Source organism: Pagrus pagrus, assembly GCF_965226575.1.
Source record: "Pagrus pagrus genome assembly, chromosome: 15".
Lineage (NCBI taxonomy): Eukaryota > Metazoa > Chordata > Actinopteri > Spariformes > Sparidae > Pagrus > Pagrus pagrus.
In genome coordinates this window covers 3,432,548-3,456,411 of record NC_140199.1, presented here as the reverse complement: position 1 = coordinate 3,456,411, position 23,864 = coordinate 3,432,548, and the positions used below count along the sequence as shown (strand labels likewise).

The window sequence follows — 23,864 nt, the reverse complement described above, 5'->3', positions numbered from 1 at the left end:
TTTAGCCTCTTCCCCTGCAAGCACAATCCATTTTTCACAGATGCTTATCTCTGGTGTGTGTGTGTGTGTGTGTGAACTCACAATGCGTGGTTTGAAAGGTGGTCTGACTCTCCTCAGCTCCAGCAGCGTCCAGTCGATCTCTCTGAAGAAAGGATGGAGCTTAATGGCCTCCTCCAGACCCTGAGCCACCACACAGCCCAGACGCTTGTTAGGACTCTTAGTCATGAACTGAGAAGTGACAGGAAATAAGAGAGAGAAGAAGATGTGGAGAGAAAAGGAATAGTTTTATTTTTTGTACAAAACGCTTAATTTATTTAAAATTGGCTTTAAAAAAGGAAAAAAAGGGAAATGTTGTGACGCATATATCAGTTTTGTTTAATAAGCTGAATCATGTTCTGGTCAAGGGAACAAACATCATCATTTTGTTCAGCTGAAATTAGATGTTTTTATTTATTACTCCTCTGTAGAGGATGTCGGGCCTCTCAGTCTGTTTTACCTGTTTACGACAGCAGACGGCTCGGACACCGAGGAAAAGCACAATTTCACACAATCACCGCAAGAGACTAAAAATAAATCAAATGACGAGCGTCCGCAGGCACCAAAGAAAATAAACAACATATCCACTTTCAAGTGTAGCGGAGTGAGGGAAACACACACAGCAGCAGTGTATGACACACATCAAACACACATATATATTATTTTGTATATAGGCCCCAAACTCTGCCTCATGTCAGAACACGCCGCTGTCCTATTTCTAAATGCTGAATCAACAAGCAACAGAAGTGGCACATCCTAGACTTTGATCCGCTGTACGACCATTAGACATCTGCAGCTCACCCAAAACGCTGCTGCCAGATTATTAATAAACACAAAGAGGAGAGAACACATGTCTCCACTTCTGAGGTCCTTCCACTGGCTTCTGGTTAAACACTGAATTGATTTCAAGGCCCTATTTATTGTCTGTTGAGTCTCTCAATGGCCTGGGCCCAAAATATATTGTTGATATGTTAACGGAGTTCAAGCTCTGCAGATCTGCAGGGACCGGTCAGCCAGTGGTGCCCAGAGGAAAAACCAAGCATGGTGAAATGGCTTTTAGCCATCATGTTGCCCCTTTTTTAAACTTTTCTGTTATTTTTTTTATCATCATCTTGTCTATAAACACTTTGAATAACTTCTGTGTATGATAAGGTGCTTAATAGATAAACTCGCCTTAATGCTTAATAAATAAACTTGCTAACTTTAGCTAATTAAGTTCTACATTACCAAAAACCCAGAGATTATATTTGGGGGTGGTTCTGAATGGTACCTTAATTAAAAAAACTGTTTATACAACATCAATTCATCTTGAGCAGCCGAAGATATGAAATGTTGATGAAAACATATCTCACACACAGAAATAACAGCTCCAAATATTCAGGATTTTCTCAATTCCTGAGAATAAAACACTGGATGAGCGGTGAACAGGCTCCTGAGCTGTTAGAGAGAGTCTAACATGTGACCCGGAGTCCTTCAGCTGGACAACATGTCCAATCAGGGCCCAGAGTCCTGGTCCAGTGACTGGTCAGAGTCCAAGACATTGTCTAACATAAACACACACACTTTCCCACAAGGCTTTGCAGTCGAACCAGCCAAGGTAAACGCAAGGCTTGTGATGGAAAAAACTGGACGTACAAATAAATGAACAGAAAAGTGGCACTACTACAGCACACACACACACACACACACACACACACACACACACACACACACACACACACACACACACATGCAATAACACACACAGAAAACAGAGTCATAGAATCAAACATAGAGGGAATTATCCAACATTCCTTCTGCTGTGGATCAGGAAACATGGATCAACATGTCACACTACGCAAAAAGCTGCATCCTCAATCACATGTGACGGTGAGAAAGAGACAAGAAAGACACATGGAGACAAAAAGACAAAAAAGGACAAGAGACAAAAGCAAAGAAACATAAAGAGCGGGACACAAATGTGATATCAACCAGTTAAAGTCAGTTGTGGATCCCTTATTTGGATCTGTAACAGCCCATTAGCGCACTGGGACTGGATATCATGTAAAATCAGAGCTCATAACAAAACTACATTTGTTGTTAGAAAACATGAGAAAAACCACAACTCAGACTTCACATGGAGAAGGCAGATTGTGCTAGAAGGAGGTTTTACATTATCTTTAGCATTAGAAGTAGAACTAGTAGCAGCAAGACGTCTTTGCAGGTCTGTTGGTAAGAACGCATACAGTTCACCAGTAATGTTATCATGACAAGCACAAATTGTTGATTTTGGCTTGTGGTGGCCGCATTTTGTTCCGACTGCCCACAAACTCAAGATCTCACACCACGGTGTTTAGATGGACTAAGTTCGGTACATTTGGTCTGGACCAAATCATCCTGAACAGATTTCACCATCAGCAGATGGATTTTTAGTAGTTTAGCCTTTGAAAGCATGCTAAAATCACAAGCGTAACATCCCAAAATACTGCCAGTCGTTCCATTTGCTTTCTCAATAGAAACATCATCCATCATCGCTTCGTGGTTGTATGCCTCCCACACCAATCAAATTCCTGTTCCTGAGCTAAGGCATTAAATAATGGCCTATTAAAGACGTCACAGTGAAGTTGACCTTTGACCTTTTTGAAGATAAAATGTCATAATTTCATAACTTTACTCCAAACAAGCCAGGTGCTAATACAAACCTAGTAGGAAGTGGATAAGAAAGTGTTCACAACACAAAAAACAACTGTGAAAGCCTTAAAAGCAGTATGGAGCTGTCATTTCTGCACTGAAATTTACAACACATGCTCATTTCTGTCAAAAAGCAAAAATCAAAAAGCACCCCCCCCCCCACATCTCCCGCTAACTGACCGCTTTAAGAATGGACACAGCCTCCTTGCTAAGCCAGACCGGATAGAGGACGTCGTCATGGAGGATGGACTCGAAAAGGTCGTCTTCGTTATCAGCTTCGAACGGTGGCTGGCCTGCCATCATCTCATACATCAGCACCCCCAGAGCCCACCAGTCCACTGACGGGCCATAATCCAGCTCTTGAAGTATCTAATCACACATAAGAAGGAGAGGAAATAATTTTGAGTACTGATTCATAAACAAAATTCTGTTACATCATCGCTTCAACTTATCAATAGAGAGTAGGGTATCATCGGCAAACGGTCGAACATGGACCTCATCGTTACAAATGAAATGTGTGTATCCTGTGTACATGCTGGACGTTGTTCGTGTGTGTGAGGTCACCTCAGGTGCGATGTAATCTGGTGTCCCACAGAAGGTGGTGGTGGTGACTCCATTGAGGATTCCCTCTTTGCACATCCCAAAGTCTGCAAGCTTACAGTGGCCCTCGGCGTCCAACAGGATGTTGTCCAGCTTCAAGTCTCTGCAGAGCAGGAGGGTTGTACAAGTGGAAAGAAGAATTAGCAAGGGACATTTTTGCAAAAATACACTATGTACACTGACAGAAATGACATCATTTAAAAATAAACACACAACAGCTTTCAGTTTGGGTGCTTATAGCATGGGCTTTATGAGCCTTTCATTTGAGAGCTGAGTTTCAGTTTGTTTCATTGACGTCTCTCCCACTCTTGTTTTAATGTATGCTCCTCATAATTTATCACAAATCTTAGGAAAAGGTTTTCACAGCTCCACTTTTTTTGCATTTTAAGATGTAGCCTCTGAGGAGGGGGTTAGAGGAATACAAAGGAGAAGCATGGAAAGGGGAACTGACCTGAGAAAAACCAAGGGTTGAATAAGAAAAAGAGATGGAGGGAGGGAGGGAGGGGAGGCAGAGAGAGAGAGAGAGAGAGAAGTGTGGGAGATAAAAGCAGCAGTGTTGAGAGATGACAGGGTCGGTTATGAATGCAGCCGATCTGAGCTTGATGGTTGATTGCTACAAAAATGTCAACATCTCCTCTATGTAGCCAATGCAACCATTCAGCTGAAGGTGTTTTCAAAAAAACAGCCGCCCCGACAAGCCGGGGAGGAGATGGAGCATGTTGTTCTGAAGAGAGCTTATGCAACTGTTCTGTATCTGCAAGACCCCAAAATAAAAAAAAGGCAGCTTGATGATCCCGTTTGAGAGCTGCTATGATTTACTGTTGAAAAGTTTGTCCCTCCGTCTGTCCCATCATGCCTTGCTCTGACAGATTATTGATTGCACTGCTGAGAGTTGTGAGAAAAATGAACAAAAAATGCGAACGAGCTGCTGATTATGCAACACCGCTATTTATAGTCCTTCTATCTCAATATTTTTTGTACCCTCAACTCCACTTTTGAACATTCAGTTAAACTTGAACTAAAACTCAACATAGAATAAAAATTGTATATAAAGAAACATAAAGTTTCAACATATCCGTGGTTTCGCTATGAAAGTTTCACCTGTTTTAAAATGCATAAAACAAACACCAATTTCTCTGTTTTAAATAATAGAAAAAATATTGAATTCGAAATTATTGATCAGCTATATCATAGTAAATGGTCTGGCTCTAGGTTTTCACATCCTTAATGCAGATTTCTTCAGTTAATGTTCCCAGACATCGGAACAACCTTTCTGAAACTGAAACTCTTCAAACATTATGTAATTTCAACAATATAATTTCTCTTTGTGCAATCTTACAAACGGTCATTTACTCATTTGATTGACGATGAACAGTTCACTGCGGTTACGGCAGGTATCTGGATCTCGTGCTAAGCGAAACCACGACTGGTATGCTAATGTGCCTCGAGACTCAAGAAGAAATAACATGACATGTCAGATGCAGTGGAGCTTGACAGTTGGCTTTCAATCATGGTTTTACATATTGGTTCAAGTTTAGGTCAAAGTATGATGAGTAACATAGTGAACACTGAGTGTTTTTGTGCTTACTCAAGGCCAAACCTTCACTTTGACAAGGCTGAACGCGGCTCCAATTTTTCACTCAAGACATTGGCAGTTGTCAACTTTCACCGTTTTCATTGATTGAAGTCCTGAATTATGTCTTTCCAAGAAATCCATTTCCAACATGTTTGTTTTTCCTGGGTAATTTCACTCAAGTACGTTTGTTTGAATGTATTTGAACTCTGCATGAAATCCAAAACTTTCATCACTCTTCGCTCCAAAAACAACCACTGTTTTGTGCTGGTTTGCAGGTGGGGTCTGTGCCTTTGCTAAAATGCACATGGATGGCGCTGCGCTGAGGCAGGAAAGAGCTGCACTTGTCCTCCATTTCCCCAGATGAAAAATTAAACCAGCGGCTCTGTGGCTGCCTGTTTGCATATCTCACCTCCAGGCAACTCTTACGACATTAGATGTGAATTGAACGCCTGCAGCAGGGCAGAAAAATAGCATATGAATTTAATTCATTTTTTGTGAATGGATTTAACTGGCTGCGGACGTTAATCTTTGTATTACACATCACCTCGCTGCAGGAAAATCCAATATTAAGTGGCTGCAGGTGTTCAGCTGCACTAATGGAATGATATTTATTTATGTGAAGATGTTCTGTAGTACCAACAGCTAATCTATGGTGCACAGCAGATAATTAGATAATCTTTCATTTCTTTTGTGTCAGTTAGTGCAGATTTATTCAATCAGGTTTATTCATGATTTGATTCTCTGCACAAATCTGTATTGCTATTATTTTATGTGTTCCAGTCTTTTTGTGAACATTACTATTTGTTGTTGCAGTGTTCTGGGTTTTAAGTCTTTTGCATGATAATGAATGAGTGCTTGAATAAAAAAGAAAAAAGTGTTCCTGTGCTCTGAAAAAAACAACGTTTTTGTCTGGTTTATTGAGATGAATGACCAGCGAGGTCAACGCTTATATTAGTTTTTCATTTCCAGGCTCTTTCTCTCTTGTTTCATCAACGCGTGTTACGACTTTCTCTTTTGCTCTTATGCTGTATTTGTCAGACTTGTTGTTTAGTCTTAAAAAACATATAAATTAAAAGCAAAATAACTCATTAACTGGTGTCATAAAGATTCAGGATCAAAAGAACGTGGACAAAAAATATAAGGGGAACATTTTAGCTTTTCAGAAGGCAATTAAAGAGATAAGGAGATTATGAGATAATGTACATCTGTCGCGCTTCTTTTGGGCAGGACGAGCTACGATTGACAGCTGAGATAAGATGGGCAACCGGTCCGTGGTGTCCCTCATCCTCACTCACAGCAGCGTCATGCCTAAACTGGAAAAAGTGGTTCAGCATGTTGCAGAAGAAGAAGAACACACTGAACCCGGATGGAACGAGCTGATAAAGAATCCTGTCAGTGAAGCGTAAGATGATTTTAACAACTTTAACTCGAAGTGAAAAGCGGCAATAAAAGGGTGAAATTAAATTTGAAGTGGTTTGAAGCGACCCGACCCCGGATAAGCGGAGGAAGATGAATGAATGAATGAATGGTTAATAAAGTTGTTTGTTAAACCCGATATCAAATTGAACGAGGGTTGTAAAGGACCAACTCCACCAAGCTAATACAAACATAAATGTGAACTCTTTAATATCACGTTCAGTTGAAGTATTGGCTGATGTGCTGACCTGTTAAGCTTGTGTAACTGCAACGGCATCAATCAAACATCAGCTCGATGAGCAGAAAATTGACAGCGATTTTGTTTGTTTTGTTTTAATATGACAGAGACCTCTGGGGAAGGAATCTTCTGGGAACTGTGTCTGATTTAATTTTGTTTTAATAGGACCGTCACACTGTGTTCCTACAGTCAGTAACATCAGCATCGAGATGTTTTTATTTTCCCATAAAAAGCTGTAATACCGCTTAAAGAAATCCTGTCAATAAACAGGAGCTGCTCTGTCAGCACTGTCAGAAGCTTCTCACACACACACACACACACACACACACACACACACACGAGGCAATCAGGCTCAATTGAGAGCATTTCCTGTGTTTCATGTTAATCTTGAGTGATTTTTCCATTACGTCCTCAGCGGCAACCCCTGTGCACTGAGCTAACCTCCCTCTCTCTCTCTCTCTCTCTCTCTCTCTCTCATACAAACACACGCACACACACATACACACACACACACACACACACACACACACACACACACACACACACACACACACACACACACACACTGGTTCATTTATCTGTGAGGAATCACATGAGAGGCAGATCAGGCTGGAGGAACAGATATACTGATAAACTTCAGATAAAATGAAAATGTGACAAAACCTTCATCAGGACTGAACCGTCTTCGTGTCCGTCATGTGTGGGCTTCTTAAGGTGTTTAGCTCACCTGGCCTCGGACCTACGACTTCATTTAGAACAAATCATCATGTAGTCTTGCAGGTCCAGACCTGTCAACTCAGCACTGTGGCAGCGCTGAAGAAAAGTCTGGCTGCACCCATTATCATTCTGCTTCAGGTGGAGAAAAAATAACTCGATGGCTTGTTCGTATTTCTTTAAACCAATCACAATCATGGAGCAATGCCAAGAACACAGTGACGGTGCCCCTGCAAAACAGTGTCAAAGGGGCAAATCCCGGCATTACAATGGCTTAATTCCCGCAAAAGAAAAGGCAACAGCTGCTAACTTCTTTTGCATTTGTATCCAATCCAGTTCCAGCGCTTGCTCAGAAAATGTTGTAGTTGTTTCCCGTACAGAGGGGGAGTTTTAAAACGGTAACACGCAGATAGCAGAAGGGAGGTGAACGTCGACTGAACAGCCTTTATACAACCGGTCTACATCAGATGAGTCACAACACAGAAGACAAGACATCTCGAACCGCACGCTCCATTATGACTCTTTCCATTATCAGGTCTTGATCTATGGAGGTTTATTTGTAAAACTTTCCTTGTGCCAAGACGGGGTCACTGTGCATAACCAGGAAGTAAACCCAGAAGCTAGAAAACATTTTTGGCGTATGCAACACGCATACACTATCAAATTCTCTTGGATGTGACTTCTTTTATTTCTGTAAAATCAACTTACACATTGTGAGTCCTGACCAGCATGTGTCTGTAGAAACCCAGCTGGCATCAGATGCTTCTTACTTTTAACGATGTTTTCATTTTCATTTTAAATGCAGGTACATGTAACACCTGCTTGTTTCTGAACATTAAACACTGATGTAATGGGCGTGAAAAATATCACCTTATCTTTATTCTTAGTATCTGGTCATGCATCAGCGCTGATGATGTCGAGTAAAGTCTTGATGACTCACTTGTGCATGTGTGTGTTTATCCAGACGTGCATCTGCCCGGCAACCAGTCTGAACCTGCTCTGTCAACACTATCACATCCAAACATTTCCTTTATTTGGTCTCGAAGAGCTCAATTTGAAAAGAAGCGAAAGAGCTACTGTCTCTATTTTTCTTTTTTTTTGTAGGGGGGAGTTTTCGGGATGGGAGCGTCGACGAGGGGGCTGATGGGAGAAAAAGACGAGCATCCGAAGCGTGACGGAGGAGGATGGGGCGGCGAGGTGAGGGAGGGGAGAGGAAGAGGTTTGTTGGAGGAGAGAAAAGAGAGTCGGGACATTATGTTCCCACAAAACTTGTTGTTCATATTCCTCTGGTCAACAAAGTGGGTCAGGGACGAGAGAGAGGGAGAGAGAGGATCAGGTAGCTCAACTAAGCTATCAGGAATTAGCAGCGATGTGGGTGCATGTTTGTTTCTCGGTCCCTGCCAACATCTGACAGAGTCAACATTCACTGTCAAAACAGCATGACTGAGAAAACAATGTTGAAAGACTCAACCATTAATCTGAATTTAAGTAAATGCCGAGTCAGCATGTGCCCTCAGGCCTGACACTGATGATCAAAACATTGCTTTTTCGTGCACACGTTAATTTAGCGTGTTTGGGCTGGTCTGCTTCTACAACATGTCTCCCATCAGAGAAAACACCTTATTTCAACTGCCGACATCTGCTGAGGAAATGTGAGCTTAAAGTGCAGAATAAGACGTCCTCATTTTGCACATTTAAACATAAAATTAAAAAAACATTTATTACAGCGAAACTTTTGCACACACAAAACTCCCGAACACTGTCCTCTTCAGTTGCATTCAGGAGAATGTTTTTAACCGAGACGTGGTTAAGATGCTTGTTGAATAACTTTTTCTCTGCAGGGATCGAGTCTTAATTTATGGGAAAATCCTTAGAAAACATCTTCGACTTCTCATTAAACTTTTAGTACAAGGACCCTTTAAGATAAAGGCCCCTGTACTGTATTGATTCAAATTCTTTCTTTACATCATCAGGAATGATCCAACAATATCACACAATCTCTCCTGCAGAAATTTGATATAAGCTGACTGGAACATGACTATGCTTTTTGAATTAATCATCCTCAGAGGTAGAAGAAATATTCATATCCTTAACTTACAGAGGGCATATTATGCTTTTTGGCTTTCCATGTTTTTTTTGTCCATGTTAAAGGTCTGCAAAGTGAAAAAAGCCAGTCAGTCAGCAGACATACAGTTGCTACTGCTGTAGCATTGTAATTTTAGATCACACTACCTTGCTCGGCATGACCCGCCCTACTCTGCCTCTGATTGGCTTCATCCTGCCATAAAAGTATGAAACTGAAAATTAGGATTATATGACCTCCTTGCAAAAAAAAAGTACCACCACACTGTGAAAACTTTACTTTGGTAGTATTATCAGCTAAATGTACTTAAAGTAAGGAGATTTTAAAATACTTTATTTAGTTTAAGAAGTAGGAGACGTTTCTCAACCCATAAGGGTAAACTCTGGAGGACTCTGTCGAATAAATGTGGTAAAAAGTACAATATCTGCCTCTGAGATGTAGTCGAATACAAGTATAAAGTAGCAGAAAGTGTAAATACTCAAGTAAACAAGCACATAGAATTTGTAGTTCAGTAAATGTACTTAGTTACATTCTCCCACTGATTACCTTTGGATTTTATTGTCATTAATAAGAGGCATGAATCCAAGCAGTAAGTAGCAATAATTTCTCCTTTGTTACTGCTAATCACAGCCTGGAGTCTGCTGGAGGCATATCTGGTAATAAGAGACTTTTTACGGCCAACTTCCACATTTCTCCATGAGGTGAGTGTTCGACACAAACAGACTTTGGGTGGAGTATTTCTTTTTAAATGCTTTGTTACGCAGCCAAAACAAATTGAAAACAAACACAGAACAATAACACGCTGAGCTTTTTTGGCTTTAACCTCGATGACTGATTTGGATTGGGGTCAAATTGCGCCATCCTAAAGAAACATTCACACCGCTTTAATTTTAACGATCATAACCTCCTTCATTAATAAAAGCATTGTAACGCAACAATAAGTGGTGGTCCAGCAGGCACCAGCAGGACTGGACATCCGTCTCTGTGAGATCATGAAGCCAAAATAACTAAATAATGAGCCGGGACGGTGGAAGAACTGTATTTCACTTCACATCCTCTGTTTACAAACTATGAGAGTGGGTTATGTAACTTTGTATGGATTTTATCCTGTGTCATGCTCGGTGGCGCCCCCCAGAAATTGTATAAGGGCTGTGGCCCCCCCTGGCCACCCCCATGCTGTCGTGCTTTCATTTTATGCAACAAATCTTTTGTGTTTCAAGATATATATTTTATGTATTGTGTAAACATTTTTATTGTCATATTATTATTAATTTTTTTTGCACTGGGTTAACATATTAGTAACCAGTAGACAACTACAGTGACTTTTTTGTCAGTTGTTTTGGTGATGTTTTGCAGAAATCGTCTTTTCTGTATCTGCAACTCTTCTTTCTTAAAAATGAATCAAAATAAAATCTCAGTGACAAAAAGCAACAGTAGTCCCACGTCTTGTCAGCTTTCACGGCTTTCTGATGCTTAGAAATATCATCAACGACTCACTAACACTTTCATATGTTTCAGTTTCACACTGGATCCAATTATACGAGTCTTTTCAAAGGTTTTAAGTTGACGGGCCTCTGTTTAAAACAAGGGGGATGTCAGATATTTTCTAGCCTGACTCAGCGGATGTACAGTCGACTGCCATTCGACGCCTATTTCAGTCCCACGTCTTTCAGAATTGAGTTACTCTAACACTAAACTGGTTGCTAATGGCGCTAACATAAGCCAGCAGCTCTTACCTTTTCTTTTGCGAGGCTTTTAGTCATTTTAATGCCAGGACTCACCTCACAACGAACAAAACAAGTTCCCCCCTCCGCACCACATCAATGCGTGCTGGGCTTAGCGCCGCAGTGATTGTGATTGGTTAAAATAAATACAAACAGGTCGGGTCGGTTTCTCATTTCGCCTTTACCAGAATAAGGATTGGTGCAGCTGTCATATTCATTTAAAGCCAAATTGTAAAAGCACAGTTTGGTTTCCTTCCACCTGCTTGACGCCGAGTTTGACAGTATTTGATTAGTTTTGTGCAAGTTGTAATTGGTTCTGTGTAAACGGATGTTGGCCAGATTTCTGGCTGTCTGAAGTCCAAAAACAGAAACACGTACACGGCAATATTCTGCCTGAGACTTTAGTAAACCCTCTGGCGGAAAAAAGAAAGGGTGTAGACAAATAAATTTGTGTTAACTGTCGAGAAACAAAACAGAACCAGCTTTCAGTCTTCAATAACAATACACTATTCATGTTGGATCACTTCCCAGCCTGTGTCCTCAATCTGGGGCTTTGTGCGTGATGATCTTATGCCATCATTTTGTATATTCATGGCTGTTAAGGGCACATATGCAGATGATGATGATGATCCACCACACTCATACATCCAAAACAACCACATCTCACGCCAGTGTCAAGTTGAGTCGGCCTGACACGCACACACACAGATTGCATGAGGACAGAATCTAAACAGCAAATCAAACCTCAGATTCACGAAGAGAAAACAGCGGAAAGAACAACTCACTTTTCTTCCATCACAGTTATTTCTGGGAACAAACAGGCTGAACCTGCACCGAGCCTCCGTCCATCACAATGGTGTTATGATTCGAGCAGCGCGTTGCTTTTGTGGGACCAGCTGTGTGTTTGCTGTTGGTTGACAATGATATTATGACTGAGGAGTCCACACAGACAGATAATAGTACCTAAAGTAGATGGACAGTTGGGTAATCTCGAACACGGAGCCTCCAGGGTCAACGACGTCGAGTTTCATAACTCGTGAAAATATTTAATGTGTTTCTCGCTGTGACTGAGCAGCAGAACAATCCACGACCGTCCGACAACAAACATCACTTGTGTTCAAATTAGCTGTTTCTGTGTCACTCGATCTCCTGAAGGATTCGAACCAACAACAGCCATTCTCCTACAACCTGACCTCTCCAACCTCAGCATAATGAAGTCTTACTAACCCAGTCACCTGGATGAAGGGGTGATTTCCACGTCGCATCACATTCATTCACACTGCTACTCAAAAAAGGCAACACACTCTCTCTGCTGCATGGTAGATGATGGCACATCCATCAGTACTCACACTGGCCTGCTCTCTTGTACCCGTCTCACACAAACACCCAGGAACATCTGGCTTTTGAAGATACAATCCACATTCATCCACATGTCAGATGACTTTGATTGGCAGTGATGGGAACATGACACCTGGGTAAAAAACGCTTATTTTCACGTTTTCATGTCAGTATCAGATCCTTACCAGCTGCCGATTATTACTGCACATGTGCAACTTTCAATAGAGATGATAAAAAAGCAAGATGACTCACTCCTTGGCAACTTCCATCATCAGACTTTGTTTTAAAAGTAAGGTTTAACCTTTTCTGGATGTCGTCTGATGAGATTTATAACCGGCTGCTTTCTACTCCTTGGTTTCGCAGGGATCAGTGACATCATATATGACACACCAGATAAAAAACACAGCAAGGCAGGAACTGCCACTGGCAATGGGAAGGGAGTCAATTGCCTATCTTTAGTGGGTTAACCTGCCTTAAAAACAAACACACAATGATTGTGGTGTCTAAATTGTGTTAGATTGACCGCTAACACATTAATACACCTTGGTACTAGCTAGAAAATGACAGAGAAAGAGAGGGCGAGCACAAACATGACTGAAATTTAAAACGATTAATTATTTCCTTTGTACTTTACTCACACAGACGTCATTACACTTAATGAACTGATGATGAGTCTACAGCCATGCAAGCATTCACGCCCATGGTGGCACGAGGTGAAGAGTCAGAGTATTTCAACATTCAACAGGACTCCAGGCAAATTTAAACTGTTGTTAGGGGCCATAAAAACAGACTTGAGGCTATTAAAGTTTTGTACTATTCAAGTTTTTTTTGCAGAACCTCGTGGTTTCGTTGCGGCCTGGTACCTGTCCATGACCAAGAGATATTTTGGTGTTTGTAAATCAATCAACACGCAAAGTTTCGAATGTATTTGGTCGTTGCATCTGCTGCACGGATCATTGGCAGCTCTGTTTTTGTTCTGGTTGAAGACTTCATGACACGATAACTCAGCGGCTAACTGACGCATCAAAACCGTCACACCGACTGAAAAGCTGTCAGACGAGTTCAGGGTTGAGCAGCACGAAGATTTCAAAATGATACGATCAGTTCATCTCTGAGGCCCGAGTACACTCGACTGACTCGACAAACCAGGACATACGAGTTAAAACAGACATGAGAGGACACATTTTTTAAAAACCACATTAAGTCTCAGGAGAGGAGGGAGGCGATCGCTGCTGGTCAAAAACAACTACAAGACCCATGAGAGCTTCTGACTCAAGATGTTGGGAACATTTTAGTATTGTGGAAAAATGTGTTTGTCAGCTGGAGCAAGATTTAGGCCAAAGAAGCAGCACATTGATGCCCTTGAGTATTTTCAAAGGATGAGGAAAGGGTTCAAGCTCTGTGCTTATTCCTGAAAAGAGCACTTTAGTTTACAATATTTCTCTCCGTTAACGCTGGGAGTTTCAGTTCATGTTTATTTTTCTTTTTATCCAGGAATCCTCCTATATGCCCTGTAATGGAGACACGTATCTCAGCTGGAAGCACTAAATCAAATAAGCAGAACGTTCATGCTTCACATATCAAACAATTAAAGGAATAACTCTTGAGTTAAAACTCCTGCAAATGTGCAAAAAACTCAAAGGTTCAAAAGTGCATGCAAGTACACAGACTGCGATGTGATAACTCAGGATAAATCTAAAAAAAAAGTAATAATACAGTAACCCTGAGAGGCCAAAATGCATATGAGCTTCCTGGTGATGCTGTGAGCGTGATTACCTGTAAATGACTCCGTGCCGGTGCAGGAACATCAGCGCGGACGTGACCTCGGCGGCGTAAAAACGAGATCGCGCCTCGTCGAACTTCCGCGAACGCTGAATCTGAAACATCAGGTCCCCTCCGTTAACGTACTCCATCACAAAGAACAGCCGGTCCTGAAGAAAGAGAGAGGAGTTGAGTCAGTTCTTTGTTTTGAAAATAAAGTGGGATCTTAAACTGAGTTTTCAAATTGGATATAGAAAGAAAATGTTAAGAGCAAAGTATGAGGCAGATATGGTACATGTACATGTATGTAACATAGAGATGAAGTAATTAAGGTTAGGTTCAGGTAAATTGTGATGGATTTTCAAACCTTGAATTATTTAATTTCGAAAATATATTACAGCTGAGATGATCTCATCATAACTTGAATCCAAAATTCCTCATTTCTTAAACTATATTTGACCAAAAGCTGTCAGAAAGATTCCCGAGAACATAAACTTGTGAATGTGTTTGTTTTGTTTGTCTCATTAAAGTATCTTGAGATTTAAAAAATGTTGATTACTTAAGTAAATACTGTAACACCCTGATGTCTCTCTAGTGTTGCACAGTAATCTCTAAGTGACGCACACGGAGGCAAACTGAATCCGGAAAAGTTGAATGTTTCAGAAGCAGGTCGAGATTTCACAAGTGGAAAAATCCCGGATTGTATAAAAAATTCTAACGAATGTCCGTGTGACTCACACTGAGTGTATGTGCTCCCACAGGACCCCCTTCCTGTGACACACACACACACCGACACACACCGACACACACCGACACACACACACACACACACACATACACACACACACACACAACATACACTATACCTCGCCCTCTGAGCTCTATTCTCTTGGTACTGAAAATGGCCCCCTTCCTGAATTCCAGCTCCCTTTCTTCATATAGGAAATAAGAGAGAGAGAGGATGTGTGTGTGTGTGTGTGTGTGTGTGTGTGTGTGTGTGTGTGTGTAATTGTTGGGGGGGGGTTGTGATATAAACAGCTCCGTATATAAGAAACCAGGAGCAGTCCCTCCCAGCCATTGTGTGAGCCCCAGTGAAGGGGACACAGACACATATGGACTACATACTGTCCATGTGCCACAAAGACTGGACCTCAGGTATGTATGCAGGTGGAAAGTGGAGGGACACATATTTTTGGTGGATTGTTCCTTTACACACAGTTGAGGTGTTTAAACCTCATGACTAAAACTGTGTGCACACACGAGACAGAAATACGCCTGAACATAGATTTATAAGGTCATCATGCTTCTGTTTCATAAATGTCAGCCATTGTGAAAGTGCACATGCACAACACACACACACACACACATGCTCGTCATCACCCATAGCAACAAGAGCAGTTTCATCTGCTGACATCTCCAACAGGACCGGGCAGCTCATCACTTCATCACATCATCACAAACTGTATCAGAAATAAGCTCAGAGGTGCAGCGGTGGAACGTTTTGGAGCCAAATATACATTTATTTGATTACTTTAGTTACTAGTTACTTTTTGCAGATTACATTCTGCATCAGAGAAAGGGCAGCACATGTTTTTATTTACTTATTCTACCAGTGATTCGACTTTAAAAAACAAAAACAAACAATGATTCAGATCATCAGAAAAATGATGGGTGGGTGATCCGTATACAATGTGTTCAATACATACATGTAAATATATGTACAATGTGTTTTTACTTGAACTTTTGAAACTTAAGAACATTAAATAACAGATTCTTTAGGACTTTTACACAAATACTATTTGCAGCGCAAAGATTTCATGTTAGCAGCTGCATTTCTGCAAACCACAGATATGTCCGAGGTTGACATTTGTATCAAACGTGGCGTATCAGGTTCACATTAAATGCTCATTAGCAACCTTTCACATCAGACGGTGGAGATAACAGAGGTGACTTTATTACAAGGCCGCCAAACGGCCGACACACACACCTGTGGGTGTTTTTAAGGGGACCTCTGGACATTTCCAGCCGTTTTTCATGGTGTCATAACAGGTTATTTTTCACAGGCAGTCAGACCATCTTCATCTGCAATCATAGCGACCAAACTAGGTATTTCAAGCCGAACCATGACGTTTTCCCGACCATGACCGAGTGTTTTTTGTGCTTAAACCTGGGCAAAACATCAGCGTTGTGACAAGAGAGAAATAGAAAATTCATCCTAAACAAACTAAAAGTTGCAACATAAAGAAACGTCTAGTATTGATATATATCTGTGGTTTTGCAGAAACATGCTTAGCTGACATTTATTCTGGCGATTAGGTCGTTATTTCACTTTTACTAAGTGATATTTTATCAGGATATCTTGTATAACTTTACCCTTTGGGTACTTTTTACAACACTGCAGAGCTGAACAAAAGTATCAGCATCTGGCTGCCGGCACTAAACTTTGAGTATGTTCTCATTTTCTTTATGTTGTCCTTTTAAATTCACTACATTCACTCATCTGACAATGAGACGTGTGTGCAGTCAATCAAAAGTCTGGAACAATGTTTTTTATCATTCAGTATAGCTGAATGTTAGAGAACTTGTAGAGATTCAGATTTTCAGTCTTGTTTCGCTTTAGTGAGTTTCTGACATCTGGAAAGTTCAAGAGAGCTTTGTCAGGATAACAAACACATAATCCTTCATCTGACCTGAGCTCAAAATGGGAATAATAGGAGGTTTATCTCAACTCAGTTTTCCCAACACACGCACCCCTTTCCCTATTCTTTCTTCCATTTACCTGTAAGCATCATTTTATACACACGAAACCAAAAACTTGCTCTCAGGCACATTTGGGGGACAGGATCTTACAATAATCTCCTGTTTTCTTCAGAAATGACACAGAACTGCAGGGTAACAGGTAATTTCCCATGCCGGCATAATTCCAGTTAACCAAAAGTTGTTTATAAGAAACCCTGATTTCTAAGGTTTCAACAAGCCTGTTTCTTCACACAGTCATTATCGGGGAATTATTCCTGTCATTCTGCACTTTTCTTCCTGCTTCTCTCTGAGGAAAACAATCAAAACGGAGGTGGCTGATGATGAACAAAAACCACAGGATCTGCTCAACCGTGACCCCGACTTCCTCTGACCTAATTTAAAAAGAAAACAGGTTAATCTTAGCTGCAAAATGTAGTTTTCATTTAGAACGAGGCTGAAATTTAACATACAACTAATGGGAAGCCTGGCGCTGGTCAGTCCTGCTCACACATATGGCTGATCTCTATAATGACCTCACGCTTATTACATGTAGCCTTTTATGTGTTCCTGGATAAGCAGCATGTGGCTTCTTCTGTAACAATGATGTCTGACGGACCGTAAACTTGAGTGATGATCTGCAGGGAGGGGTTTCAACATGTGTCTGCTCATCGGTGAGTAATCGACAGGCCTACGTAAAAACACAATCACAAACAGCGGTGACGTCATTTTAATAGCTTATCAGTGTGTTTTCTAGTCTGAGTCACTCGTAGCACACACTGGAGAGGTGACATTAGGCCAGAGATTGTGATGATGGTGTTAGAAAACTTTCTGACTGTAACTGATAGTGTATTTAAAGTGTATTTAATGTGGACCGGCAGCTGCAAAACCACAGATAACTTGTGCTTTTGCTCTGGTTAGGTTTAGGCACAAAAAAACACTTGGTCAGGGTCGAGAAAACATCACGTTTTGCCTCAAAGTACCTGCTTTGGTCGCCGCAAACACGGCTGGAAATTGATTTCTTAAAAATATCCAGTGGTTTCACTCTTACAAATGTTGAAACGTCACCTGCAACTCCGACACCCCTCCACCTTCCAGCATGAAAGTCAGGTAATAAACATGTAATGTGACCATGACACATACAGTACGTAGATTTATGATTTAAACGTAACAGTGTTTTACAGAAACATTAACTGAGCCGTTAACTTTCTTCCTGTATAGCCGATACTCAATCCACTTAATATCCACACACCGATCACTTCAGTGCATCTCTCAACACTACCAGAGTCGGTGTTTGATACTCAGAGACGGCGTTTTGCTGCACTAGTCCTTTAAGTGGCCGTGTTTGTTTCTGTGTCATGCTCTTATCTCTGCTTGCATTGGCTGCGACATTGATTCCTACTGATTAGTTTGACCTGAATTGACCAAAGTTAGCCCAGCTGCTGAACCTCGGCAGCTGCCGGCCTCCGCGGCTGATCTCCACTACATTCACGCTCCGTGTTTTGAAAGCTGACCTCAGGCTCCATTTTTCGTCTCCAGTGTCAGTTTAAAGGGGCCTCAGGATCAGCTCTTACATAAGTGTCCGGCCGTCCACCTCAGCTAGAGTTTCTCTCTCCCTCTCTCTCTCTCTCTCTCTCTCTCGCTCGCCCGCTCGACTTTAAACAGGATGTCGAAATAGTTTGTTTAAATGTACGCTGAGTCCCGGCTGGTCCCACCCAATCAAACATGAATAAACATTTCCTGAGTGTAATTACAAATGTACAGATACTGGCTTCCCACTGCTGACACACACACACACACACACACACACACACTCACACACACACACACACACACGCGCACACATACATACAATGGTCAGATAACATCAAGACGTTATTGTTTGTGTGAGCAGGGGATCGTCTGGGTGTGTGCGACATAGAGTGAATGTGTGTGTGTGTGTGTGTGTGTGTGTGTGTGTGTGTGATTAAACATGTCCCCTGTATGCCACCCTGCTGAAATGTATGTAGAGCAAGTCAAAACTTACATCTTATATAACCCCAAACCGATGAACTCATACTTTCTCTTTCACACACACACACACACACACACACACACACACACACATACATACAATGGTCAGATAACATCAAGATGTTATTTTCTGTGTGGGCAGGAGATCATCTGGGTGTGTGCGACATAGAATGAATGTGTGTGAGTGTGTGTGTGTGTGTGTGTGATTAAACATGCCTCCTATATGCCACCCTGCTAGATGTATGTAGAACAAGTCTAAACTTGCATCTTATGTAACCCCAAACCGATTAACTCATACTTTCTCTTTCTCACACACACACACACACACACACACACACACACACACACACACACACACACACACACACACACTATGCAACAATGCATCATAAAAGCACAGAGAGACTTACTTAGTTTGCTGTTGTGTGTTTTGTGTAACCTCATATCTTAATTCTGGGGAATTTTCTGCTTCAAGATCAGTTAAAGAGGAAAATAAATTAAAGAAGGAGGGAAGAAAGGAAGAAGGAATGAGAAAATGAAGAAAACAAGGAAGCATTTAAAAGCCGTGTCGAGAAGTACAATAAAAAAGTAATAAAAGGAGACGGAAGAAGAAGAGAAGAAGAAGTAATAAGGAAAGAATAGAGACAAAGAAGAAAGAGAAGAGGGAGGGGGAGGAAAATTAATCTTCCTGATTATGACGTTGAATAATGGCCAGAAAGGTGTTTTTACATTATGACCAGTGTCTTTTGATACCAAATAATAAGTAAAGTAATAATATTACCTTTAATGGAGTAATTAAAGCGTAAACATTACTTATGCAGGGGCTTATCACACAGAAGAAGACAGGAAGGAAGAAGAAAGGAGGGAAAATCAAAGCATTATTAGTGATATTTATTAGCATTTACCTGAAATAGTAAATCTACTAACTCAGCTCATCCTTGACTATGAGTTCTCCATTAGATTAAGTAAAGTTTATATAAATCATTTGAGTAAATAAACTCATGCAACAATAAAATCTGTGAGAAACAAGCATCTGTATGTTTCTAGAGAGCCACATCTTCCCTCCCGACAGTATGAACTCGCTCATCACAATCTGTCTGAACTGGGAACAAAAAAAAACAACAAGTGGGGTTTGAACTTTTGTCCGTGTACGAAAACAAAAAAAAAAAAGTGAATTGCTGCCCTATTTTTCTCGGAACATTACGAGCCATTACCGTTTGGCTGCTGGTCATTACCACACAGAGCCGGCCCAGTAGAGATGCACTCGGTGATTTCACTCAACAGAACCTAGAAGGTTGTTTTCACTCTGTGGGTTTCATTCAGACCTTCACGCTGTCTGATCGCTAAACGCTTCACGAGAGCTTTATCACACTGCTTTACTTGTAAATGCTGCAACAATAACTGTCGATACACAGCATGAATCATATGTTTGAGTTTGATCTCAGAGTCATAAACGTTTTATCGTGGACTTTGCCTTTAAGAGGACGGCAGCACTTTTCTTTTTTTCTTTTTTTTTCACTGATGATGGCAGCAGGAAATGATTGTAATTGGGGGACAGAGTGTATTGTGTGTGTGGCCCTGGAACCAGATCAAGAATGTTTGCCAGAAAAAAAAAAAAAACCTCCTGCAGTTTAAATCAAGCTTGTGTTCCCAAAGCACTGAGCAGCCACTCACTGGCCGAACAGATACAAAGCAAAGCACATCTAATGAGTCATCCAGAACGTGCAGATTGTTTGAGATGTAGTGTCAGGAACCGGCTCTGAACTAAAACCTCTTCCAAACTGAAGGAAAAGGGACATTTTAAACTATTCTTCTTCTAGATCATGCTGCAGGGACAGGACATCTGCAGCACTACCACATTTTAACTTTATCAACAACTTGAGCTTCCATCTACGTTTCTCATCACAGCTTTCAATAAATAGTGTTCAGTGATACATGACAGTGTAATCACCACTCCTGCAGCTGATGTTGCAGCTAATGAGCTAATGCTAAGAGATTAGTGGTGTCACAATACTGGAATTTCTAACTTTGATACAACACCTTGAGAAATATCAATACTCTCGATACCGCAGGGAAAAACTGACGCTAACGAGTTGATTTACGTCCGGAGGAGGTGAGACTATGTGGGCACTGCAGCGCTGCATTTGTCAACTTGCTGTTGAAGAGAAAGGTCAAAAAACAGTGATAAGTAAAAACAAGGTGTTTTTTGTTTCTACTTACACTAACATTCAAAAAATATGACAAAAATCAGAACCAGGATTTGTTTAAAGATGACTGATACCTCCTGTATGTGTATGTTAGCTTGACAGTCAGATGTAATTACACTAACATGTATTTATGTATTTATATTTGATGTTACTTTAGACTTTACTCCACTGGTTACTTTGCAGATTCAAATTATGAACTCAGCAGCAAATAAAGTAGTTGAAATTAGCTCCACCTTTATCAGCTGCATCAATAAAGTGATAAACATATAAATGCAACAACAGCGATGTATTATACTTTTACTTTTGGTATATTCTGATTTTAATACACATGTACTGTAGATCTGAGTACTTCTTCGACCACCGTTACAATTTTATTTATTAATCTGTCATCACATTAGTATTTCCAGCCAATCAGCAGCGAGCAATGTATCGTCCAACCTCTTTTCAGTTGACGCAAAACACTCTCTCATTCACAAATACACTACTCCCTACAGTGAGTGAGCAGTAAATCTGGATTTCAGATCTAATTGTGTGCATCATTTTTATATCTATAAACTGCAATATATATTTGCATTGTGGGGCTGCTGGTAGGAGGCAGCGTACGTGTGATAGATACTACATTTTCATCCCATTTAGACTTTTTGGGGGACACAACATCATGCATAAATTTAACACATAAAACAGAAGAAGGTAAATTAAAAGGGTGTGAATTCTGATCTGGTATCTGTTGCAAAGAGTCTGTTTTGTGTATTTCATATTATAGGAAATACAAAGATTTAGGAGTCATTATTCCTGAGAGACAAACTGTGCTGCTGTGTGTGTCAGAGCTGGTCACAGCTGCTAAATTTTAATGCCTCTGTTATTCATGCATGAAGCAAATGTGGTTTTGTAGGTTTGGCACAGGAAGACGACATCTCCACTGTTAATTCTGCCTACAGAGCTGCGGTCGCGATTGCGAAAGATGTGGGCAGCAAATCAAAAGGTCTGTGACCCGGCTACGTGCGTATACAGACCGACAGACACGTGTAACCACAGTAAGTTAAAGTGATCAATAACGTATTGATTGTCGGTTTTATTCTAAAAACTACCAAAATCAAACGTGCAAAGATTATTTCTCTGACTGTTTGCTGATCTGACCGGTGGTTAGGTTTACGTAAGTGAATGTCCTGGTTAAGGTTAGAGACTGAGGGATGTATTATGTCAGTGAGCTACCTCTCAAGTGTAGGATTACAAAAGCTGTGTGTGTGTGTGTGTGTGTGTGTGTGTGTGTGTGTATGTCTGAACTGTATCCCAAGAACAGCAAACATAACGTACATCCACTAATGACTGTATTTTTGAAAGAACAACTCCCAACTGCTCAAAACTGACACATACTTGGCAGGACAACTTGCATGTGCCTGTGTGTGTGTGTGTGTGTGTGTGTGTGTGTGTGTGTGTGTGTGTGTGTGTGTGTGTGTGTGTGTGCGTGTGTGCCTGTGCGTTTGTTGTTTTCGTAAGCTCTCACTCACGCCCTCACTGTCTTTCTTCATGAAGGCTGACAGGAGTAAAATGCGTGCTGTGGGCTGCTGGTTCTCTCCTTACTGCTTCTTCTCATAAGAACAAACGAGCACAACGTTTCATGATTGATGACTGATTTGATTGGTCCAAAAGGGAAAAAAAACTTCCAGGAAAAACAGGTCCTTAAAGGTGCAGTGTGTAAGTGTGTGTTTGCGTGATTTTAAGTTGATGGTCCTGAGCTGTTCGTGTAAATATACAGTGTATATGTGTAAGAGCAGGGAGAACACAGCTGGTTGATTATGTTAACTCCAGTAAACTCAAGGCTGTCCTGATTGTAATACTTAAGATAAGGAGGCGTATAGATTCATCACACCTACAGGAAATATACCCTCGATCACTGCTTCTACGTTGATCCAGGAACATGACAGAGAAAAATCAAACACCAGCCAATAACACTGTCGTCAGTGAGAGGGATAGGGTTCGAGGTAACAAAGAAAGTGCTTTCAGTCTTTCAACCCCTCATGAAAGGTTGAATTCTTCTGGATCGAACATGACGTGTGTTGCGTGGATTATTTCCAGCTCATAAGTAGAGCTCATTTATCTTAAAGGCACAGATGACCGTTGAAAAAGATCTTTGGGAGAGTAAGACTAGAGTTGACAGCGCATTCGCAGAAAACTACCCTCAATTGGTTTAAGGAATTTGTAATAAAATCCTCCATAAATCTTAAAAATTAATCTACTGTGGTGATAAATGTGACACGTGAATCAGAGCGATGCATAGCATTTGCATTTTCTGAATCTTTTCCAACAGAAAATGCACTTTTGATTTGGAAAAGAACTATTGTCAACAATGCAAAGTGTTTTCATTTCTCTATGTAAAAACACATTAATGAGCCACACTGTAACACTGGGTGACATGATCCTTAATCACCATGAACACACACACTGTTGTTTATTTCGACTCTCACATTCACCGTCCTGCTGCCCTGAATACTCACTATAGCCCCAAATGTGGATTAATCCGCCTCCGAAAATAGTCCCGAAAAATGCCCAGTTTACTCCTGTTTGCTAAAAAACTACAGTGATCAACTATTTTGATGCAGAAATAAGTAAGCAAGTGCTCCATAGTACTCTACACTACTAAGAACTTTTTCTCCATGTGACCTACATGAGGACGTTGCTACAAATAAACCGCCTCATGTGCCTCTCCACTTGCTTTGTGACTGAGAGCTGCAGTTTGTCAGAGGGTGAGGCT

At 40.9% G+C, this 23,864-nt stretch overlaps 1 protein-coding gene across 1 annotated transcript in view; it reads right to left on the bottom strand.

Annotated features, from left to right (window-relative positions):
• LOC311270145 (protein kinase C epsilon type-like) overlaps positions 1–23,864 on the bottom strand; it is a 65,818-nt gene that overhangs the window by 3,844 nt on the left and 38,110 nt on the right. The window contains exons 11-14 of the mRNA XM_084374871.1: positions 14,172–14,326; positions 3,271–3,409; positions 2,887–3,075; positions 82–228 (exon numbers count right to left, since the gene is read on the bottom strand). Of these exons, the coding sequence (XP_084230997.1) occupies positions 82–228; positions 2,887–3,075; positions 3,271–3,409; positions 14,172–14,326 (630 nt within the window). The remainder of the gene's footprint in view (positions 1–81; positions 229–2,886; positions 3,076–3,270; positions 3,410–14,171; positions 14,327–23,864) is intronic.